Genomic DNA, 18,607 nt, shown 5'->3' with positions numbered 1-18,607 from the left:
TAAAGGGCTTGGATATGTTCCAAAACGGATTGCAGGATCTTCTCCCAGTTCAGAATCAGTGAGGCTTGCATATTAATTCTTTGTTGGGACTCTGCAGCAAATATTTTCTCTCCCCATCTGTTTGTCCCTTGTTTTATCATTCCTAGCTTGACGTAATCTATGGTTTAGTGAGGCATGCAGGAAGGACCTCCACTTGACACAAGCTTCATAAAACAAATAGCTGTGGTGCTAAATTGCCTTGGGTAATTAATTAATCCTACTGTAAATGAAAGGACTGATGCACATCTGTATGGATCCATAAGATGCCAACTCAGGAGCTGAATCAATTTCCCCGGCCAGCCAACCCCTCAATGAATTGCAGGGCTGTCAGTTCACCAACAGGAGAAACAAAACAAAAAAAAACCCTTTTCCGTTGAACTCAAAGAGAGACGAGCATTGGTCTAATGCAGCACCAGGCAATTTGAAACAGAGTGCAACCATTGTAGAGTTCCTGGAGAACGCTTCATCTAATATGGTTGAAATGTAATACGAGTTGCATGGTGAGAATTTGACATCCACATTTGCCATCTCAGCTACTTGACATCCATAGGGTGGAGGAACTGCAGTTACGAAATTCTTCACAGTGGTGTTATAAGAATTTTAAAAGGCTTTCTTGCCTGTTTAAAATGGTTCTAGTCCGGTAGGGAGTCCGAACCTCTGAAGAGATCGGGCAAAATTAATTACCCCTCTTCAATAGTGCAAAACAGAGACCAACGCAAGGTAGAGGAATCTGCTGCAGCAGGGTGTTCTCTCTCGCACAGGAGAAGAGAAGGACCCCGAACAAAGGATCTCCCTCTCCCAAGCAAAGGAAATTATCTTTTCACCAGATCATGAGAAATGACCACTGAATTTGCCAATGTGTGTTGAGTGTTGTTGTATTATTTCTACTTATTGGACTCCAGAGGGTTCTCCACTCAAGCATGAGGAACTGTCTTCATCCCCTTCTGCCTCACTGCCCTCTGCAGCTGAAACAATCCCTTTCAGAACACCTGCACGGTGCTGCCGCCTCTCTCCTTCAGATCCCTCTGCCAAACCCACCTTTCTCCCTTAGTAGATAAGAGGGCATTGCTAATGGGATTAGGTCCCACCCTCTGACCTTTAAAGATAGGGATGAAAAAGCTGCTTGCTGAAGGACATCAGCCACCCACAAATTCACACACCGTCTTCCTGCCTGAGACAGGGAGGCAAAGTTTTATTGGCACCCTTCAGGGCTTCATCCCCGCCCTCCAAAAAAGGTGGCAGAAGAAATATGAAAATTTAAAAGAGATCATTAAGATGAATAGAAGACAGGGAGCCCCAATCCTAAATGCTTGCTTTTGGTTTGTCCCTGTCCTGCTGTTCTTTCCTCTATAAAGCAGTACAGTCTAACCTCGGTCGTTGAGTTCAATCCGTTCCAGAAGCACATTTTGCTTCCGACATTTTCTACAACCAAGGCGCGGTTTCCGATTGGTTTGCAGGAGCACTCCAGTGGAAGCTGCGTCAGATGTTCGGCTTCCAAAAAATGTTTGAAAACCGGAGCGTTTCCTTCTGGGTTTTCGGCATTTGGGAGCCGAAACATTCCAAAACGGATGCGTTCGGGATCCGAGGTTTGACTGTACAGTAGTTCGTTAGCTGTTTCTCTGGTCTATTATGACCTAGAGGAGGTCTTCAGTGGGCAGCAAGGCATCCATCTTTGCTTCACCTGTTCCTTAGGAAACAGAAGCATTGCTCATGGCCAGCACGACCCCTGGTGATATTCCTTTCTTTGAGTGTAGCAATGAGATCCACATGAAAGCAGACTCTCTTGTTCCCTGGGATGTACTCTTTTTACAAATTCCAATTAAGAATGTTGTCCTGTCCACAAGGGGAGAATTGAGCTACCCTTCATCCTCCCTTGGAGTAACTTGAATCATAAATCTGAATAATGGCTGGGCAACCTTTATCCTGTCTAGGGCAGGGTTCCCCAAACTTGGGTCTCTGTTGGACTACAACTCCCATCATCCCTAGCTAGCAGGACCAGTGGTCAGGGATGATGAGAACTGTAGTCCAAAAACAGCTGGAGACCCAAGTTTGGGAAACCCTGGTCTAGGCAACATTTTGCTCAGGGGCAATTTGCCCTGGCTTCATGCAGTGGGGAGGGCCACCCATTTTCTCCCCCTCCCTCTTTGCCTTTTCTTCCCTGCCCAGAGGTCTACTGGGGAAGGAGCTTATTGCTGCTGACCTGAGCATGTGGAGACGACTTTTGAAATAGGCCAGGGACTACAGCTTACCCACCCCTGCTGTAAATAAATGTAAAAGCAGAATATCTATACTTAGGAGACTGGTCTCTGTTGTCCTCACTGTATTACATAATCCTCCGGTTTATATGGTTGTGTTTTTAAGCGGCAGTGTCTATAGATCCCTTGCTCCTCATCCCTAGATCCAGTTGAGATTCCTGCATGGCAGGGGGATGGACTGGATGACCCTTGGGGGGTCCCTTCCAACTCTACAGCTGTATGATTCCATGATCCCCAAACAAAATAAAGCCTGAGTCCACTTAACTATGCTTGTCTGTTTACCTCGTCACCTTTACCTCTCCTTCCCTATTGGGATTTAGATAGAAAGATGCTTGGAGCAGTAGCCTGTCTTTTGGTACGCTACTTCATCAAGGGCCATGTCCGGCAGTGGCACAATATAAATAATGATAGAGGGGAGAATTGGGTTGGCACTTCTTTAACTCTGTCTCCACGAAATTAATTAACTCTGGGGCATGGCATGGCAAGAGAGCACTGGCAGTAGAACTCTGTATTGTTACTATTATTAGCTTTCTTCCCCACCCTTCACCATCATGTCCCGGGGCAGGTGGCGGCAATGTGAAAATGCAATATTAAATTCAGTTAAAATGATTTACCATCAGAGGAGTAGGGTGGGTCCTAAGGGACTTCCAAGCGGCAGCTCTTCAGCGTCCTGAAGAGCATTTTGCCCCTCTCCATGCCTAGCCAAAGCAGAATAAACTATGCAGATGTGATTGATTTTGGATAATTCACATAGCTTGTGTAAATCAGGCTTCTTGGTGCAGGATCTGGACTATTTAATATGAAGTATACAAGGCTCCTTGCACAGTGCTTCTTTTTGTGTATGTATACAAGCAAAGGCTGGTGGGGTGAGTGGCGGGTGTCGTCTGGCATGTATACTCAAGTATACAGTGGTACCTTGGTTTTCGAGCATCTCGGAAGCCAAACATTTTGGTTTTCAAACGCTGAAAACCTGGAAGTATAGTGGTACCTTGGTTCTCGAACTTAATCTGTTCCGGGAGTCTGTTCAACTCCCGAAACCGTTCGAAAACCAAGGTGCGACTTCTGATTGGCTGCAGGAGCTTTCTCCACTCAAGTGGAAGCTGCGTCAGACATTCAGCTTCTGAAAAATGTTTGCAAACCGGAACACTTATTTCCAGGTTTGTGGTGTTCAGGAGCTGATTTGTTTGGCAACTAAGCCGTTCGAGAACCAAGGTACCACAGTAATTGCTTCTGTTTTTGAACGTGCCTCAGAAGTTGAACAGCTTCCACTGCAGGTTCTTTCAATTTTCTCCATTGACTTTGCAGCCCAGCCCTTTGCGCCTCGGTTGTCAAACATTTTGGAAGTCAAATGGTCTTCCAGAACGGATTACGTTCAACAACCGAGGTACCACTGTATTGTGAAATGCATGCTCCATTTGCACTATTACTTTGTAGTGATACATGAAATATTGAGTAGGAAGAAGGAAACTACTCATCCCCCCCCCATTTCTATTGTCCTAACTTTTTTTATGGGGGCTTCTATAGGTTTGGAGGGGCACACTGGCTCGCTTGCGCTACAAGAGAACCCGAGCTGCCCTCAAGATCATAAAGTGCTACCGCCGATACAAAGTGAAGTCGTATATCTGCGAGGTTGCCCGGCGATTTCACAACGTCAGGTCTATGAAAGGCTACGGCAAGCATGTGAGATGGCCCACCCCACCCAAAGTGCTGCGGCGGTTTGAAGAGGCTCTGCAAGCAATCTATCACAGGTAGGAATCAAAGGCAGTCTGTTTCTTGGGCTACGGAGCAGGAACATTACCTGATACTACCACGTATAGTGTAACCGCGAAAGCCTTGCAACCCGAACGTTTCGGCTCCAGAACGATCGAAAACCAGAAGTGATTGTTCCAGTTTTTGAACGTTTTTTGGAAGCCGAATGTCTGGGGTGGCTTCCGATTGGCTGCAGGAAGCTCCTGCAGCCAATCGGAAGCTGCGCCTTGATTCTCGAATGGTTCTGGGAGTCGAACGGACTCCTGGAACACATTCTGTTCAAAAACCAAGGTACGACTGTATTGTATTTGAGAAAGATGCAAGCACCATTTAAGGATGTGGCGGCCGCAGAACAAAGCCAGCTTGTGGTTATTTTTAGTTATGCCAATCAGTTGGTGAGTGGGATTGCAGAATTGTTTGTATGAAAATGCTGATAACTATTTAATTGGGCAACCGTATATTCCAATCCCCATGCTAGTCTGATGTGCAATTGCTTCTGGTTTGTTTGTTTTTTACCAGGTGGAGGGCGCACGAACTTATCAAGAGCATTCCCCCCAAGGATGTGCCTCAGATCAGGGCAAAGGTGGCAGCAGTGGAAGTGCTGAAGGGCCACCGAAGTGATATGGGGATCCAAAGAGCCTGGCAGGGCAACTACATTGCATTGGTAAGTACTATATAGTAGAACACGCAAAATGTCAGTCATTGCATTCTGTGATACCGCAAAGATAAAAAGTAAATAACCAAGGCCCATGCTAACAATTCTTTACTCCTTGCAGAACTAGCCTTTTCCTCTTAAACTCCAATCCTTGTCCTTCTTTCCTCTAATTCAAGCCCTAATTGATTTTTTCTTAGTTAATGAACAACAACAAAAACTATTACAGAACTCTGTCAAATCTCACCCTGCAAAGCAGCCCACTGTGTCCACTCTTTAATGAAAGTGAGGTATATTAAAAACAAAGTAGGCAAGCTAGCTGTATACAAATTTGCAGAATTTATTCTAGTGTGAAAATTGGAAGTGTTTGCAAGTGGAAGGTGTGATTATTTTAAACCCATGGTTCCAGACGATTTCCTATATTGGTTGCCTGCAAACACCAAAGCATCCTTTGAAATGTGTAGGTGGTTTTCTCAACTATGGTTATAACTAGAAGAAGGGCTTTCACTTCTCAGAGGATGGAATAAATGAATGAGCCCCAAATGAAATTAAACTTCTGTTCAGAATACCCTTGTAAAAAATGCTACCAAAGACGGAATTAAACAGATAGCAAAATAAGCCTTGTTGAGGAAGAGACACTGTATGTAGAATGAAGTTCTGCCCCAACACACTTTTGAAATAATTCGGCATCATGCATGTAGATGGGGTGATCCCACAAAAACTTGTAATACCTCCGTTAGTCTTTAACGTGCCACAAAACTACCATAGCTACCCCCCTGGAAGTTGTTACCTCACCAAAAGCTCTTGGTTGTGCTGTTGTGAAAGAAAAATGGATAGCTCCTCTGGGAACTGGTTAAGCAACAGGAAGCAGAGAATATTAGTAAATGAGCAGTTCTTTCAACAGGTGGTAGAAAACAGTGAAGTCTAAGGATCTGTGCTTACATAACTTGTTTAAAAATGTACGGGGAAATGGGAATTCACATTAGGTCAGATATACAGAAGCATATAAAGTGGTGCATATTGGGGCAAAAATCCTACCTTCAAATAGTAGCATAACCACCCAACCTCACCCCACTTACCATTCCCCCCTCCCCCTCTTCCCCCCTGTTTTCTTCCTAACAATTATTATTTTTATTTAAAAAAATGCTTGATGAATTAAAACAAACAAACAAAACTCTGTTCTATGCTGTTTGCCCTTTGTTTAAACCAATTCATGAACCAAGAACTTACACATTGACCACTAATAATGAACCATATGTTGTAGATATTTATTATTTTTGTGATTACAAATGACACAAGAAAACTTTGTATACTTATTTTTGTTTCTAAAACCCAATAAAAAGTTATTCAAAAATAAATAAATCCTAGCTTCATGTACACACTGATGGAATTTGAACTGGTGGTGTCTGATCAAGAAAAAGATCCAAAGTCAAAGGAAGTATACTATCAGCTGGAGAAAAATAGTGGGAGAGCGCAGTTCCCTTCCTGGGGCCTTTCCAGGTGCTTCTGTTTGGAAACAAGGATGTTGGATTAGCAGAAATGTCCTTCTAGTCTGGAAAGACATTTGTGCTTAGTCTAGTAGTGCTGTTCTTCTGTGTTCTGTGACCATGCTTGAAAAGAAGGCCCCATGTATGCATTGGGTTCTGCAAACTATTGTATGGAAAACAAACAGAATGCAAGACAGAATAAACTTGTATGCCTCCTTAGAATGCCCACTTGCTTCCATTTTTCAGGGATGTAGAAACCACGGCCAAGCCCTTTCATAAGAAAAGCACCGGATCAGACGAAAGCCTGCTGTCTTGTTCTCACAGTGGCAAGCCAGGTTCCTATGGGAAGCAAGCAGGGCCAGATTGCAACAACAAACACTCTCCCCATTTGTTATTCCCAAAAAGCTGTTATTCAGGAGGACATTTTATTTGCTGCCTTGTTCAGAAAACCTAGGAAATTCAACTCCATAATTAAAAGACTGATGCCCATCTCTTACCTGAGCAGTTCTAACATATTCTGCTCTAACATAGTCTCTGTTTAAGAATTGAAACTTTTGGAATCAAGGAGGTGCTGGGCTTGGAATGCCGTCTTGGTGGTGAAGGATAGCAATTGCAGTGTTGTTACAAATGTATATTTGAGACTTCTATAGCTGGCTGACCTGGAATGGTAAAGATGCTGCTGCCCTTGTTTTAATGATGAAGACAAATTATTTGCTTGTCTTCCTGTTTGCTCCTTTAGAATCCAGATAACCCTCAGGCTGCAGGCTCATTTGTCCCCATTGCCAATGAGTTGAAACGAAAAGACAAGTTCATGAATGTTCTCTTCTCGTCTCACGTCCGCAAGGTAAGCACAGCAACTGCTGCAGAAGGACGATGAAAGCCTCTGGAAAGTAAGGGGAGGGGAGGGATTCATCAAGAGGCTTTTACATTGCTGAAGCTCAGGTCAAGGAATTTTGAAATAGTAAAAAGAAATAAAGAAATGTATTTCAAAAAGAAGTGCTTCTGAGGATAGTATTTAGAACTAGGAAAGTGAGAAAACTGTCAGCAAAACAGGTGGGGATTGGGGGAATCAAACTTACAATTTATTGTAAAGAAGTTCAAAAAGGGTTGAACATGAATAGAATAAAGAAGACCTATATTGTGTGCATTTTGAGCAGATCTACTTTTGCAAGTACCCAGGTGGCGCTGTGGGTTAAACTACTGAGCCTAGGGCTTGCTGATCAGAAGGTTGGCGGTTCGAATCCCTGCGACGGGGTGAGCTCCCGTTGCTCGGTCCCAGCTCCTGCCAACCTAGCAGTTCGAAAGCATGTCAAAATGCAAGTAGATAAATAGGAACCGCTACAGCGGGAAGGTAAACGGTGTTTCCGTGTGCTGCTCTGGTTCGCCAGAAGTGGCTTTGTCATGCTGGCCACATGACCTGGAAGCAATACGCCGGCTCCCTCAGCCAATAATGCGAGATGAGCGTGCAACCCCAGAGTCGGTCGGGGGTCCCTTTACCTTTACTTTTGCAATGGTTCTTCAGCTCTGCTGCGTTAAGCAGATGAGCTCAAAGTTACAGGGTGATCTCCTTTGAAATGTAAAGGGCAGATTCATACTAAAAAGCTTCTTCACCCGCACCTTTGGTCTGGTGCAGGCATCATGTCTTTTGGGTCCTGGGTAACTTGCTTGGGAGAGCTGCTTGACTCCTTGGCCTTTATGTTGCAGAATTTTGCAGGATCCCATTCCTCCAACCCTATGCTTTTAAAACACACTAAACTTGAGAAATCTGGAGTTTTGGGGTGAAACGTCATCAGTAAGGTGATGATGCATAGCTCTACCTCCCCATCTGCTTTAGGTTACATTGCCAAGGTCCTAAATAGATTCCGAATGGAATGGATGACCAGTAAATTGAGGCTTAGTCCAGATAAGACCAAAGTATGGCTGATTGATGATACACTTGAGCAAGGAAATCAGATTCAACCTGTTCTATTGGGGGGGGGGGTTGCCCTCCCTCCCAAAGGATCATGTTCTCATCTTGGAAGTGCTTTTAAATCTGGATGATCAAGTTATCTTTTGTGGCCTCTGGCACTTCGTTCAGCAGCTTTAGCTGATTCAGCAGCTGTGGCCAATCCTGGAAAAACATGATCTGTACTCAGTTATTCATGCCCTTAAAGAATCTAGATTGCAACTACTGCATTGTGCAGCATGTGATGTTGCTTTTGAACCCGCATCTAGACACTCCAACTGGTGTGAAATGCAAAACCTTGTTTGCCAACTGGCTCATGCCCCAGGAAACATTTCTTTGCAAACTAAGCTGACTGCCAGTGAGCTTGCAAGCACAATTCAAAATTTCCATTTTGACATTTAAATCCTGAAATGGCTTAGAACAGTAGTACCTGAAAGATCACCAACTCCCACATGAATCTGCTCACCTCAAAAGATTGTTGTCTGAGGCCCTGCTCTGTGTCCCCACATTTTGAAGCAAGGTGTGTGGCAGTAAGGAACGAAGCCACTCTTCCAGAACACACTTCATTCCTTCACCATTCCCGCTCTATTTTAGAAAGAGATTGAAATCAGTACTGCTTCCCTCCGTTTTTAATGAGAATCAGTATTGCTGATGTTTTTACTGCATCATATTTTGTTTTTTATTGTGTTTTTTTTATTGTGCTAGCCCCCTTGTGAATCAGTTTTGTTTGAGAGGTGGAATAAAAATAATTTAAATATATATCCCTTCACCGGGGATAGCACCAATAATAGTCGGCCGGCGCAGACACAATACTGCATGTTCTCCTGACTGAGGTTAGGAGATCAGTAACCCACCTGAGATTTAAATATTCCTTTCCCCTCTTATCTCTTACCATCAAGGTTGTAAATTCTCCCAATTCTCTTTTTGGAATCAACATGGTTAACACTACAGTCATACCTCTGGTTACATTCACTGCGGGTTGCGTATTTTCAGCTTAAGAATGCGGTGGACCCGGAAGTGTTTACCTCCTGGTTCCGCCACTTGCACATGCATAGAAGCGTTCTGTGTTTTGTGCATGCGCGGAAGTGCCGCTCCAGATACATACTTTTTGGGGTGAGAACGGCACCCCGGAATGGATCAAGTACTTATCCAGAGGTACCACTGTATATATACATGAATCAGTGTTAACCACGTTTAGCTGCCACTCTTAAGTTTAGAGATGTTGTTAGAACCAGGTTAGCAAATTCAGGTCTGAGCTAAAAATGGTTAGGGTTAAAATCTGTTTGCATGTAACACTAACCATAGCTGGCTCCAGAAATGGACGGGAGAAGGAATCACACACAACAGGGGGGGGGGGCAAATGTATAGGATACTTCTGATTTTGTAATCATGATCAGCCAGGGTTGTGTTTGCCTTGCACTAGCCTGGCTTGTTGTCTAACCTTGGTTAAGATTTCAAATGTGTCGTGAACCCATGGTTTAATTTGCTGAACCGCACCCTGCCCCCCAAATGGTGTAGGAGGTTGACCTGCTTCTCCCCTTTTGAGCAAGGAGTCTGGAGAGAACACAAAATTGCCTTAACTGTGGCTTGCTCAGTGCTGATATAACACATAACCATAGCTTCACATCCCAATTTGGGGCTAATCCTTAACTGTGTGTAGCATTTAATTATGGTTAAGTTCAATGTCTGTATAAGGGCATTTCTTGGGTTTGGTAGTATTTTATTCAGCTTGGGTCTATGTAGAATATAGCAGAGGGCCGTAAAATACTTCCTTGGTTTATTCAGTTGACATTTAGGAAGGGTATGGATCAGTGAAATACTGCTATATAGTAATTACTCCCCCTCCTTGCAAAGTAGAAGAATGATGAGCAAAGGAGAATTCATCTGCTCTCTGTCCTTGAGTGCCCCTAAATCCCTTGCATGTACCTGCTTTAAAGGATGCTTCAATCTGAATTTGTGTTAGGACTGACAAGCCGCATCTTTGTCAGGGAGTTTTCTGGAATGTATTTTCTCTCTCTGTGTTACATAATTTTAATCTCTTTAAATCTTTTCTCACATCCTTCCTGATTCAGATTTCCAAGCATAATGTAACAAAGCCCTTTACCCTTTGAGTTGCAAAAGATTTGTTTGGTTTTGATTTGTTTAAACTCTAATGAAAACGTACTTGCCAAAGAGAAAGCTTTTTGTGTTTGGCGATATAGATCCTGATTGATAATGGGATCCCTCCACAGATGTGAGTACAAAAATGTGTGTTCACAAGATGCACATCTCCAGATTTTGCCTCAAGGAAGCAACAGTGCTGTGCTTTGAGTACATTGTGCAGATCTGTAATGGCTATGCAATTTTTTTCTTGCTCTGTTTGCATTCTTTTTCAAACTGTGTTTTTGCAGCAAAGGATAAATAAAGGAAGCAACTGGGCTACATCAGGGAGAAATAGAAAGCCTGTACAGGGCACAGAAAGTTTCCTCTGCACACCCAGTCTAAAGACTACGATAAATATGGCATCTTTCCCCAACCTTTCTTCCACCATCAGCACTCTGAGAAATCATTGCTCTGCGCCCCTGTACACAAGAACTGTTATGTGGCCATAAAACTTTACCTTTGCTTTGAAAAGAGAATTTTATTAATTAAAAAATCAAAGTTCTGTTTTTAGTTCTATTCTTTTTTTAATGCCACCAGTGTGTTAGCTATCCTATAAAATGAAGGTATTATATCAATTACACTGGCTGCCTGTTTGCTTCTGAATCCTAAGCAGTTTGGCACTAAATTACTTGGTGGACCACTGGCACCCATATGAGCCTGCTTCAAGCCCCAAGGTCTTGCTCACAGACCCGCCAGTAGTATACAGTCAGGATGTGGAAATATGAGACAGGGCCTTTATGGTGATGGCCGCTTACCTATGGAATTCCCTCCCACAAAAGGTGCATTTGGCCTCATCCCTGCTTTCTCTCAGGCAGGCCATAAAAATGTTTCTTTTCCATCAGCCTTTCGGTTAGGTATCTTGTGTGGGTTTTAAACTTGCTTTTATCATTTTTAGTACAGTCGTACCTTGGATCTCGAACACGTTGCAACTCGAACGCCTTGGTTCCCGAACGCCACAAACCCGGAAGTGAGTGTTCCAGTTTGTGAACATTCTTTGGAACCCGAACATCTGACGCAGCTTCCGATTGGCTGCAGGAGCTTCCTGCAGCCAATCAGAAGCCGCACCTTGGTTTCCGACCGTTTTGGAAGTCAAACGGATTCCATTAGATAACCAGGGTACGACTGTACTGTGGTATCCGCTGGCACAGGTTGGCTGGGTGTTATATGCTTGTTTCGTTTTTTATGCTGCTCTGTTTGCTTTTAGATGCTAAAAATGTATCATTGGTCTTTGGCTCTAGTGGTTGGATTGGTAATGCTTTATTGTGTTTTGTGATCATTATATGTGAGCCACTTTAAAAGGGCTTCAGTTTTTTAAAAAGCAGCGTAAAAATCACTTAAATAAAAATTATAATAAAGAGCGGCCACAAGCAAACCTGGCCTTCAATTCCGAAATCACATGGCTCTTTTTCACTCCTACCTCTAACTCTTTATTTCCATTTCAGTCTCCTTTGTTCTGCATATCTTCTTTCGACTGCTATTGTTCTCCTCACTCTTTCTTTTAATGCTTTGGCTATGCTGCTTCCTAAGTTGATAACAGCCCGCTTTTTCACATCAGTCCCACAGCCTTTCCCTAACAGCCAAAGCCAAGTGTTTTTTGCACTGTCGGCTCAGTTCCCCTTCTTTTCCCCCCACCCCTTCTTCACCCCTGTCAGGTTTTGTCCTTGCCCTTTACATTTCTCCTCTCCATTTAACAAACAATAACTTCACACTCTGCAAATATGTTAAGAGGAAAAGGCAGGCACAGATTCCTCACACTCACAGCGAGCACCTGCTGCTGTTCTGCTGCTGATTGGGGTTTCCTGGTGTATGTCCCTGCATGTTTTCAAAGGATGCTTCTCTGCTTTCCCCATTTCCTACATTGGTATGTTGGGAAGACACTGGTGTCACTACTTATTGCGGCTAAAAGTGTGAAGCACCACTGAAACAGCAGTGATGGTGTTAACTGCTTTGTACTGATCAGCATGCAGGGCACACTGTCAACACTTAAGTAGATGCTTAGTCAAGAAATGGCCAGGTTAGGGGAATTGCAAAGCAGAAAGCAGGCTGCTTTTCTGCTTACAGACAACAAACGAGAGAGAAGAAATGATGGCTTTAGAAAGTGGAATATTGGGTGCTTAGTATCTGTTGCCTTCAGGCAGAATTTGCAATAGCTCTTTTGCTTGATGCTCTTGTGCAGGGGTCAGCAAAGTTTTTCAGCAGGGGGGTCAGTCCACTGTCCCTCAGACCTTGTGGGGGGCCGGACTATATTTTGAAAAAAATAAATAAATGAACGAATTGCTGTGCCCAACAAATAACCCAGAGATGCCCTTTAAATAAAAGGACACATGCTACTCATGTAAAAGCACCCCAATTCCTGGATCTCCAGGTTCCTGCAAGAACCAGCTGCCCATAATTAGTAACCCATGATTTAGAAACTTTATTTTACACACTTGCTGGGGGGTTATTTTACCCAACAAACCATCAAGCCATCTTGCCCTTATGACTATCAGCTGGTAACAAGAAAGACCTTCTTTGAAAGGAATGCCCTACCTTCCTGCATGAGCTGCTTTTTCATATTGTATATGTTTAACCAATCTCTTTACCCAGTAAACAGCCACCTTCCAGATCTCTTTCTGGGCAGGTCTCCTATTGAATGTGATGCTTCTCTCTCTTCAAATTGATTAGTTGTCCCGGGTAGAGATAGCTATGGCAGAATTGCTAGAGGGTGTGACATTAGAGAACCAAGCTAGAATTGTCATGTTCTGTACAGAGTTGGCAAGATTGACAGGTTGAAAGAGTGAATGACATGTGCTTCTAAATGTAACAAGAATATGGGTGAGCAAGCTTCCAGAATCTTGAAAGGTTATTGTCAAGAGCATAAAAAACCACCCTTTTATCTATTTCTGATGATGAGGACAGATTTAATTTGTTGCAAAGCAGAAAGAAAAGATCAGCAAGTTGGCTCACTTACTAGAGTCCATTTGCTCTGCAGATGTTTTGTGCAGTTTGGCAACTCTGCTTGTCTAGTTGTTGAGTTTGGATAGTTTGGATGTTGTTTTTTGTGGTGCTACAAACGTTGCATTAAAGTAGAAACTTGGAACTTAATGGCTTTGAGATCCTTTCTTAGTCTTCTGGTCTCAAATTCTGCAGGTTTACCATGAGTCAAATATACTGGGCAAGATACTAATTTCTGCTGTGCTCAAACTCTACATGGGGGCTCTGATGTGCATATAAAACTCAGCATGAGTTTCCCTGTTCTCTTCAGTACAAAGGACAGCTCCGTGTGTGCAAGGCAGGATGCTGACTTTAAGAGAAAGTTACCAGTACATTCTTGCTTTCTTGGCACTCTTTGTGTACGCTAGTTACTGGGCTAGAGTTATAATATCTGTTGAAATGCTGGATCTAATAAATTGGTCTGCTGTTTCTGAGATGCTCTTGCAATCTACTTTGTCACGATTTCGGCACCAGTTAAATGGCAATCTGTCTGAGATTACTACTGCTTCTGTTACCATATCATAGATAACAACAGCCAGGGTGGTCCGGAGGGTGAAATTGCTGCTGGTGAAAAGCATTTCATGCTACAGAAGCCACTTGTACCTTCAGAGATGAGACTGGATCCAACAGCACCCCAAACTACAAATCTGACCTCCTAAGCGGTTGTGCAATTCTGCCCAGAACAGACTGAATCTTGTATCCCTGGGTAAACCCAAAGTATCTGTTTGCTTGTCTGGAGTTAGTGTCTGTTTACTGACCCTCTCCCAGTCCAGTACTGATCTCAGGTACTGGTTCATCGCATCAACTGCACCACCTGAATTGGCAAACAAGGGTGAAACATAACTATGTGTCACCAGTATACAGACAGTGCACCTCAGTTCTCTGTTCCACTGAGAAACTAATCGGTGGTTCCATGTAGATTTACTGTAACTGCAACTTTTATACCATAACCTATATGGTTGTATCCAATGCTAGTCATACTCGGAGCAGACACACTGAAATTTCTGAACAGGTTCATTATTTGCCAGATTATGTTGGAGCACATTCTGTAGCAAGGATAACTCCTCCCACGGGAACTTGGTAGGTAGGGCCTTCAGAGCCATACATCCCATAATAGCTAGCCTGTACACTTGATGTAGCATTAGCTTCATCTCCCTTCTTCCCACCCGCTCCACAAACATGGGACACATCCAGATGTCAAAGAGAAAAGCAACTACCAGACTTTTAGAAGACATCTGAAGGCAGCCCTGGTTATCTCCCGCTTGGACTACTGCAATGCACTCTACGTGGGGCTACCTTTGAAGGTGACCCGGAAACTGCAATTAATCCAGAATGCGGCAGCTAGACTGGTGACTGGGAGTGGCCGCCGGGCCCACATAACACCGGTCCTGAGAGATGTACACTGACTCCCAGTACGTTTCCAAGCACAATTCAAAGTGTTGGTATTGACCTTTAAAGCCCTAAAAGGCCTCGGTCCTGTATACCTGAAGGAGCGTCTCCACCCCCATCGTTCAGCCCGGACACTGAGATCTAGCACTGAGGGCCTTCTGGCGGTTCCCTCATTGTGAGAAGTGAGGTTACAGGGAACCAGACAGAGGGCCTTCTCAGCAGTGGCACCCGTCCTGTGGAACACCCTCCCAGCAGATGTCAAGGCAATAAGCAACTATTTTACTTTTAAAAGACAACCCTGTTTAGGGAAGTTTTTAATGTTTGATGCTGTATTGTTTTTAATATTCAGTTGGAAGCTGCCCAGAGTGGCTGGGGAAACGCAGCCAGATGGGCGGGGTATAAATAATAAATTATTATTATTATTATTATCCTTAAAATAATTAGTCATTTCATAGTGGCTCTTGTAAAATCACCTAAGATCAAGACACTTTTACCATGTGTGTGTGGATGGTAGTAATCATGGTGAGATACTCAGTCTTGTGGACTAAACAATGTAACAGACTTTGAAGATTGCCGTTGGAAGTGAAGAAAGCAATCAATCCCCTGACATGGTCAAAGCAGCTGTATGTTTACGGCAATCAATAAGCACACAAGTGTTTAACTTGTTTGTTAGTAGTACATTTTCCACTTGGCCATAGTGGCTGAGGGAACCCATCTTTGTGAATGCCTTGAAGCAGCAGGGACAGAGCAAATCAGGTGTTGACTATTCATAGCAATGGAAGAAGTGGTAGTCAAAGAGAATCAAGGCTTACCTTTGCTCTTCTTTGTCTTTCTGTGTTTCTGATTGATGTAGTGGAGCTTTCCATGTCGAAGATGGTGCTGTTAAAAGCATAAATATATGGCACATGCAGTGTGTACTGGCAGTTTGTAGTGCTGCAGAAGACAAGACCTAGTTTCCCATCTGCCATCTCTTGGCTAGATGGTTCTTCAGAGCATTGCCCACTCTCTGTGTTTGACACCTAAATCTCTTAGCTGATTTTGAGTTACTGATACAAGTGACAAGCTACCTGGAAAAGCTTAGGTGTCCTACTTTTGCACAGATTTAAGGGATTATTTGACTCTGTTACAGAGAGCATGCTGCTTGTCTGAAGGACTCACGTTGGTTACCAATAAAAGAGATGCTACTTGTGTAATTTGGGCTCCTGCCAAGCAGTAGGATGAAGTCAGAAAGGCTTTATGCCTCAGAGAGGGCTTCCTTGTTCATCATTATCTCCACAGGCAGCTGGGTTTTGTTTTTATTTTTAAATTGTACAGAACCTAGAAAACTGTAGACACATTAATAATAATAATAATAATAATAAGTATTATTATTATTATTATTTATACCCCGCCCATCTGGCTGGGTTTCCCCACCCACTCTGGGCGGCTTCCAACAGAAAAATGAAATAAAATAATCTATTAAACATTAAAAGCCTCCCTAAACAGGGCTGCCTTCAGGTGTCTTCTAAAAATCTGGTAGCTGTTTTTCTCTTTGACATCTGATGGGAGGGCGTTCCACAGGGCGGAAGGCCCTCTGCCTGGTTCCCTGCAACTTGGCTTCTCGCAACTAGGGAACCACCAGAAGGCCCTCGGTACTGGACCTCAGTGTCCGGGCAGAACGATGGGGGTGGAGACGCTCCTTCAGGTATACTGGACCGAGGCCATTTAGGGCTTTAAAGGTCAGCACCAACACTTTGAACTGTGCTCGGAAACGTACTGGGAGCCAATGTAGATCTTTCAAGCCCAGTGTTATGTGGTCTCGGTGGCCGCTCCCAGTCACCAGTCTAGCTGCCGCATTCTGGATTAGTTGTAGTTTCCGGGTCACCTTCAAAGGTAGCCCCACGTAGAGCACATTGCAGTAGTCCAAGCGGGAGAGCAATGCACCACTCTGGCGAGACAGTCTGCAGTCAGGTAGGGTCTCAGCCTGCGTACCAGATGGAGCTGATAAACAGCTGCCCTGGACACAGAATTGACCTGCGCCTCCATGGACAGCTGTGAGTCCAGAATGACTCCCAGGCTGCGCACCTGGTCCTTCAGGGGCACAGTTACCCCATTCAGGACCAGGGAGTCCTCCACACCTGCCCACCTCCTGTCCCCCACAAACAGTAATTCTGTCTTGCCAGGATTCAACCTCAATCTTATTATTAATGCATTGCTGCTTGTCCTATTCTCATTAGTTAGGGTGAACAGTTCTTCTAAGATTTATCTTTCTTCTTTTTAATGAAAATGATTTCTGTACGTATGCATGTGCACACACACACACAAATATACCCCTCTGATTTTTGGGTGTGGGGAAACTGGTTCTGCATTCCAAACCGTCTCTTACTGAAATCCATTGGAGTAGTCTTTTGTTCTTTCTCCTCCTGCTACATCCAGCCATGTGGAATAGATAGATAGATAGATAGATAGATAGATAGATAGATAGATAGATAGATAGATAGATGATAGATATAGGCAACCCGTCTTCAAGGCTTTGCTTTGAACTATCATTTTAATTCCGTTTGCCCGGCTGGATGCCTGTCAATAGCAAGTTGGAAGGAAAAACTGATCTAATGGTGCATTTCTCAGCAGGGGACTCAATTGTGGTTTACTGAATCCCAGTGGCATCCTCAATTAATTTCAAATTTAGAGCCTTTAGCTGTAAAAGTAGTAACAAGTGGGTTTCATTTCACTGATGGAAATGGTTTCAGTCCCATTTTGGAAACTGTTAGCAAACAGTATGTTTCACGTTGCTAGCATTACAAATGTAATGGTAATTTAGAAATGGTGCTGTTCTGCTCTCTCACACATTCCCAAACACACACACACACACACACACACACACACACACACACACACACAGCAGAATACCCTGCCGCTTGCTATCTTTAGAGTTGTCACAGCAAGGCATAAGTCTTCCTGTTACAAAAGGCATCCAGAGTTGACATCTTTAGGGCGTTCCCAGATAATGCTAGTTTACATAGGTGCTGTACATATGTGAAGCCATGTTACCTCGCAACGGCCATAATCAAAATAGTAAAAACTTCAATGAAATCAGTCTGAAAAACCAAGTAGCCTACCATAAACCAATTAACAGAAAAGTGAGGGTTATTTGCACAGTATAATAGCAGCGGCTCAGACAGTCACCCTGAAAGCCTCATGAATAGGTGGCAAAACAAAATTTAGGGGGAGGCCATGCCATGATGTTGATGCCATGACGTTATTCACTGCTCCTCTCGTTCACCAGCTGCAATGTAGTCAGCTTTGGGAATCTGGAGCAGTACCCCCAAAACTGATTGGAGGAGAGAATTAACCAGGTTCCGAGCCATTGGGACAGGAGTGGAGAACGAGTGGGGAATCTTTTTTCAGTCCAGGGTCTGCATTCTCTTCTGGGGCAACCTTTCAAGGGCCACATGCAAGCAGTGGACAAGGCCAGAGGCAAAAATGGGCAGAGCAACAAACGTAAACGTCACCTTTGTATATAGACTAATTTCTACACACATTCGTACACCCTGCTCTTCCCTCCATCCAGGCGAGCAAGAGGCATTATTGGAGTTCAGGGAAACATTCCATCCAGGTAAAAGCACTCAGGGTGAAAAACAGGACCAGTGAGAGGTGTGGCCTGGGAGCATCACCTGGGGCAAATAAAGAGGCATTGGGGCCTCATTTGGCACCCAGGCCTGAGGCTTCCCGCACCTTTAAGGCTGTAAAGGAAAGAACTAGAACTTGAATTGAGTCCAGAAATGCATGGCTAGCCAATGAAGATAAGAGCACCAGAATAAAATCTGTGACAATCTGGCAGCTGCATTTTGGACTGATTCAAAGCTTCTGGGTGTTTTCAAGTGCAGCCCCATCTAGAGTGCATTACAGTAGACTTGTGTAGACATTACCTTTCTGTCTGCCAAACTTCCTAGATAACTTCCCATACACCTGAGAAAGCCGAAGCTCAGCTAAGACC

General features: G+C 43.8%; 1 protein-coding gene across 1 annotated transcript in view; it reads left to right on the top strand.

Moving 5' to 3' along the window:
• Positions 1-18,607, top strand: part of MYO1D (myosin ID) — a 166,596-nt gene that overhangs the window by 90,797 nt on the left and 57,192 nt on the right. Inside the window, exons 17-19 of the mRNA XM_035136261.2 lie at positions 3,819-4,042; positions 4,563-4,707; positions 6,922-7,026. Coding sequence (XP_034992152.2) covers positions 3,819-4,042; positions 4,563-4,707; positions 6,922-7,026 — 474 coding nt within the window. The remainder of the gene's footprint in view (positions 1-3,818; positions 4,043-4,562; positions 4,708-6,921; positions 7,027-18,607) is intronic.

The sequence above is a fragment of the Zootoca vivipara genome, chromosome 13 (genome assembly GCF_963506605.1).
Source record: "Zootoca vivipara chromosome 13, rZooViv1.1, whole genome shotgun sequence".
NCBI lineage: Eukaryota > Metazoa > Chordata > Lepidosauria > Squamata > Lacertidae > Zootoca > Zootoca vivipara.
This window is presented reverse-complemented; position numbering and strand designations above follow the sequence as displayed.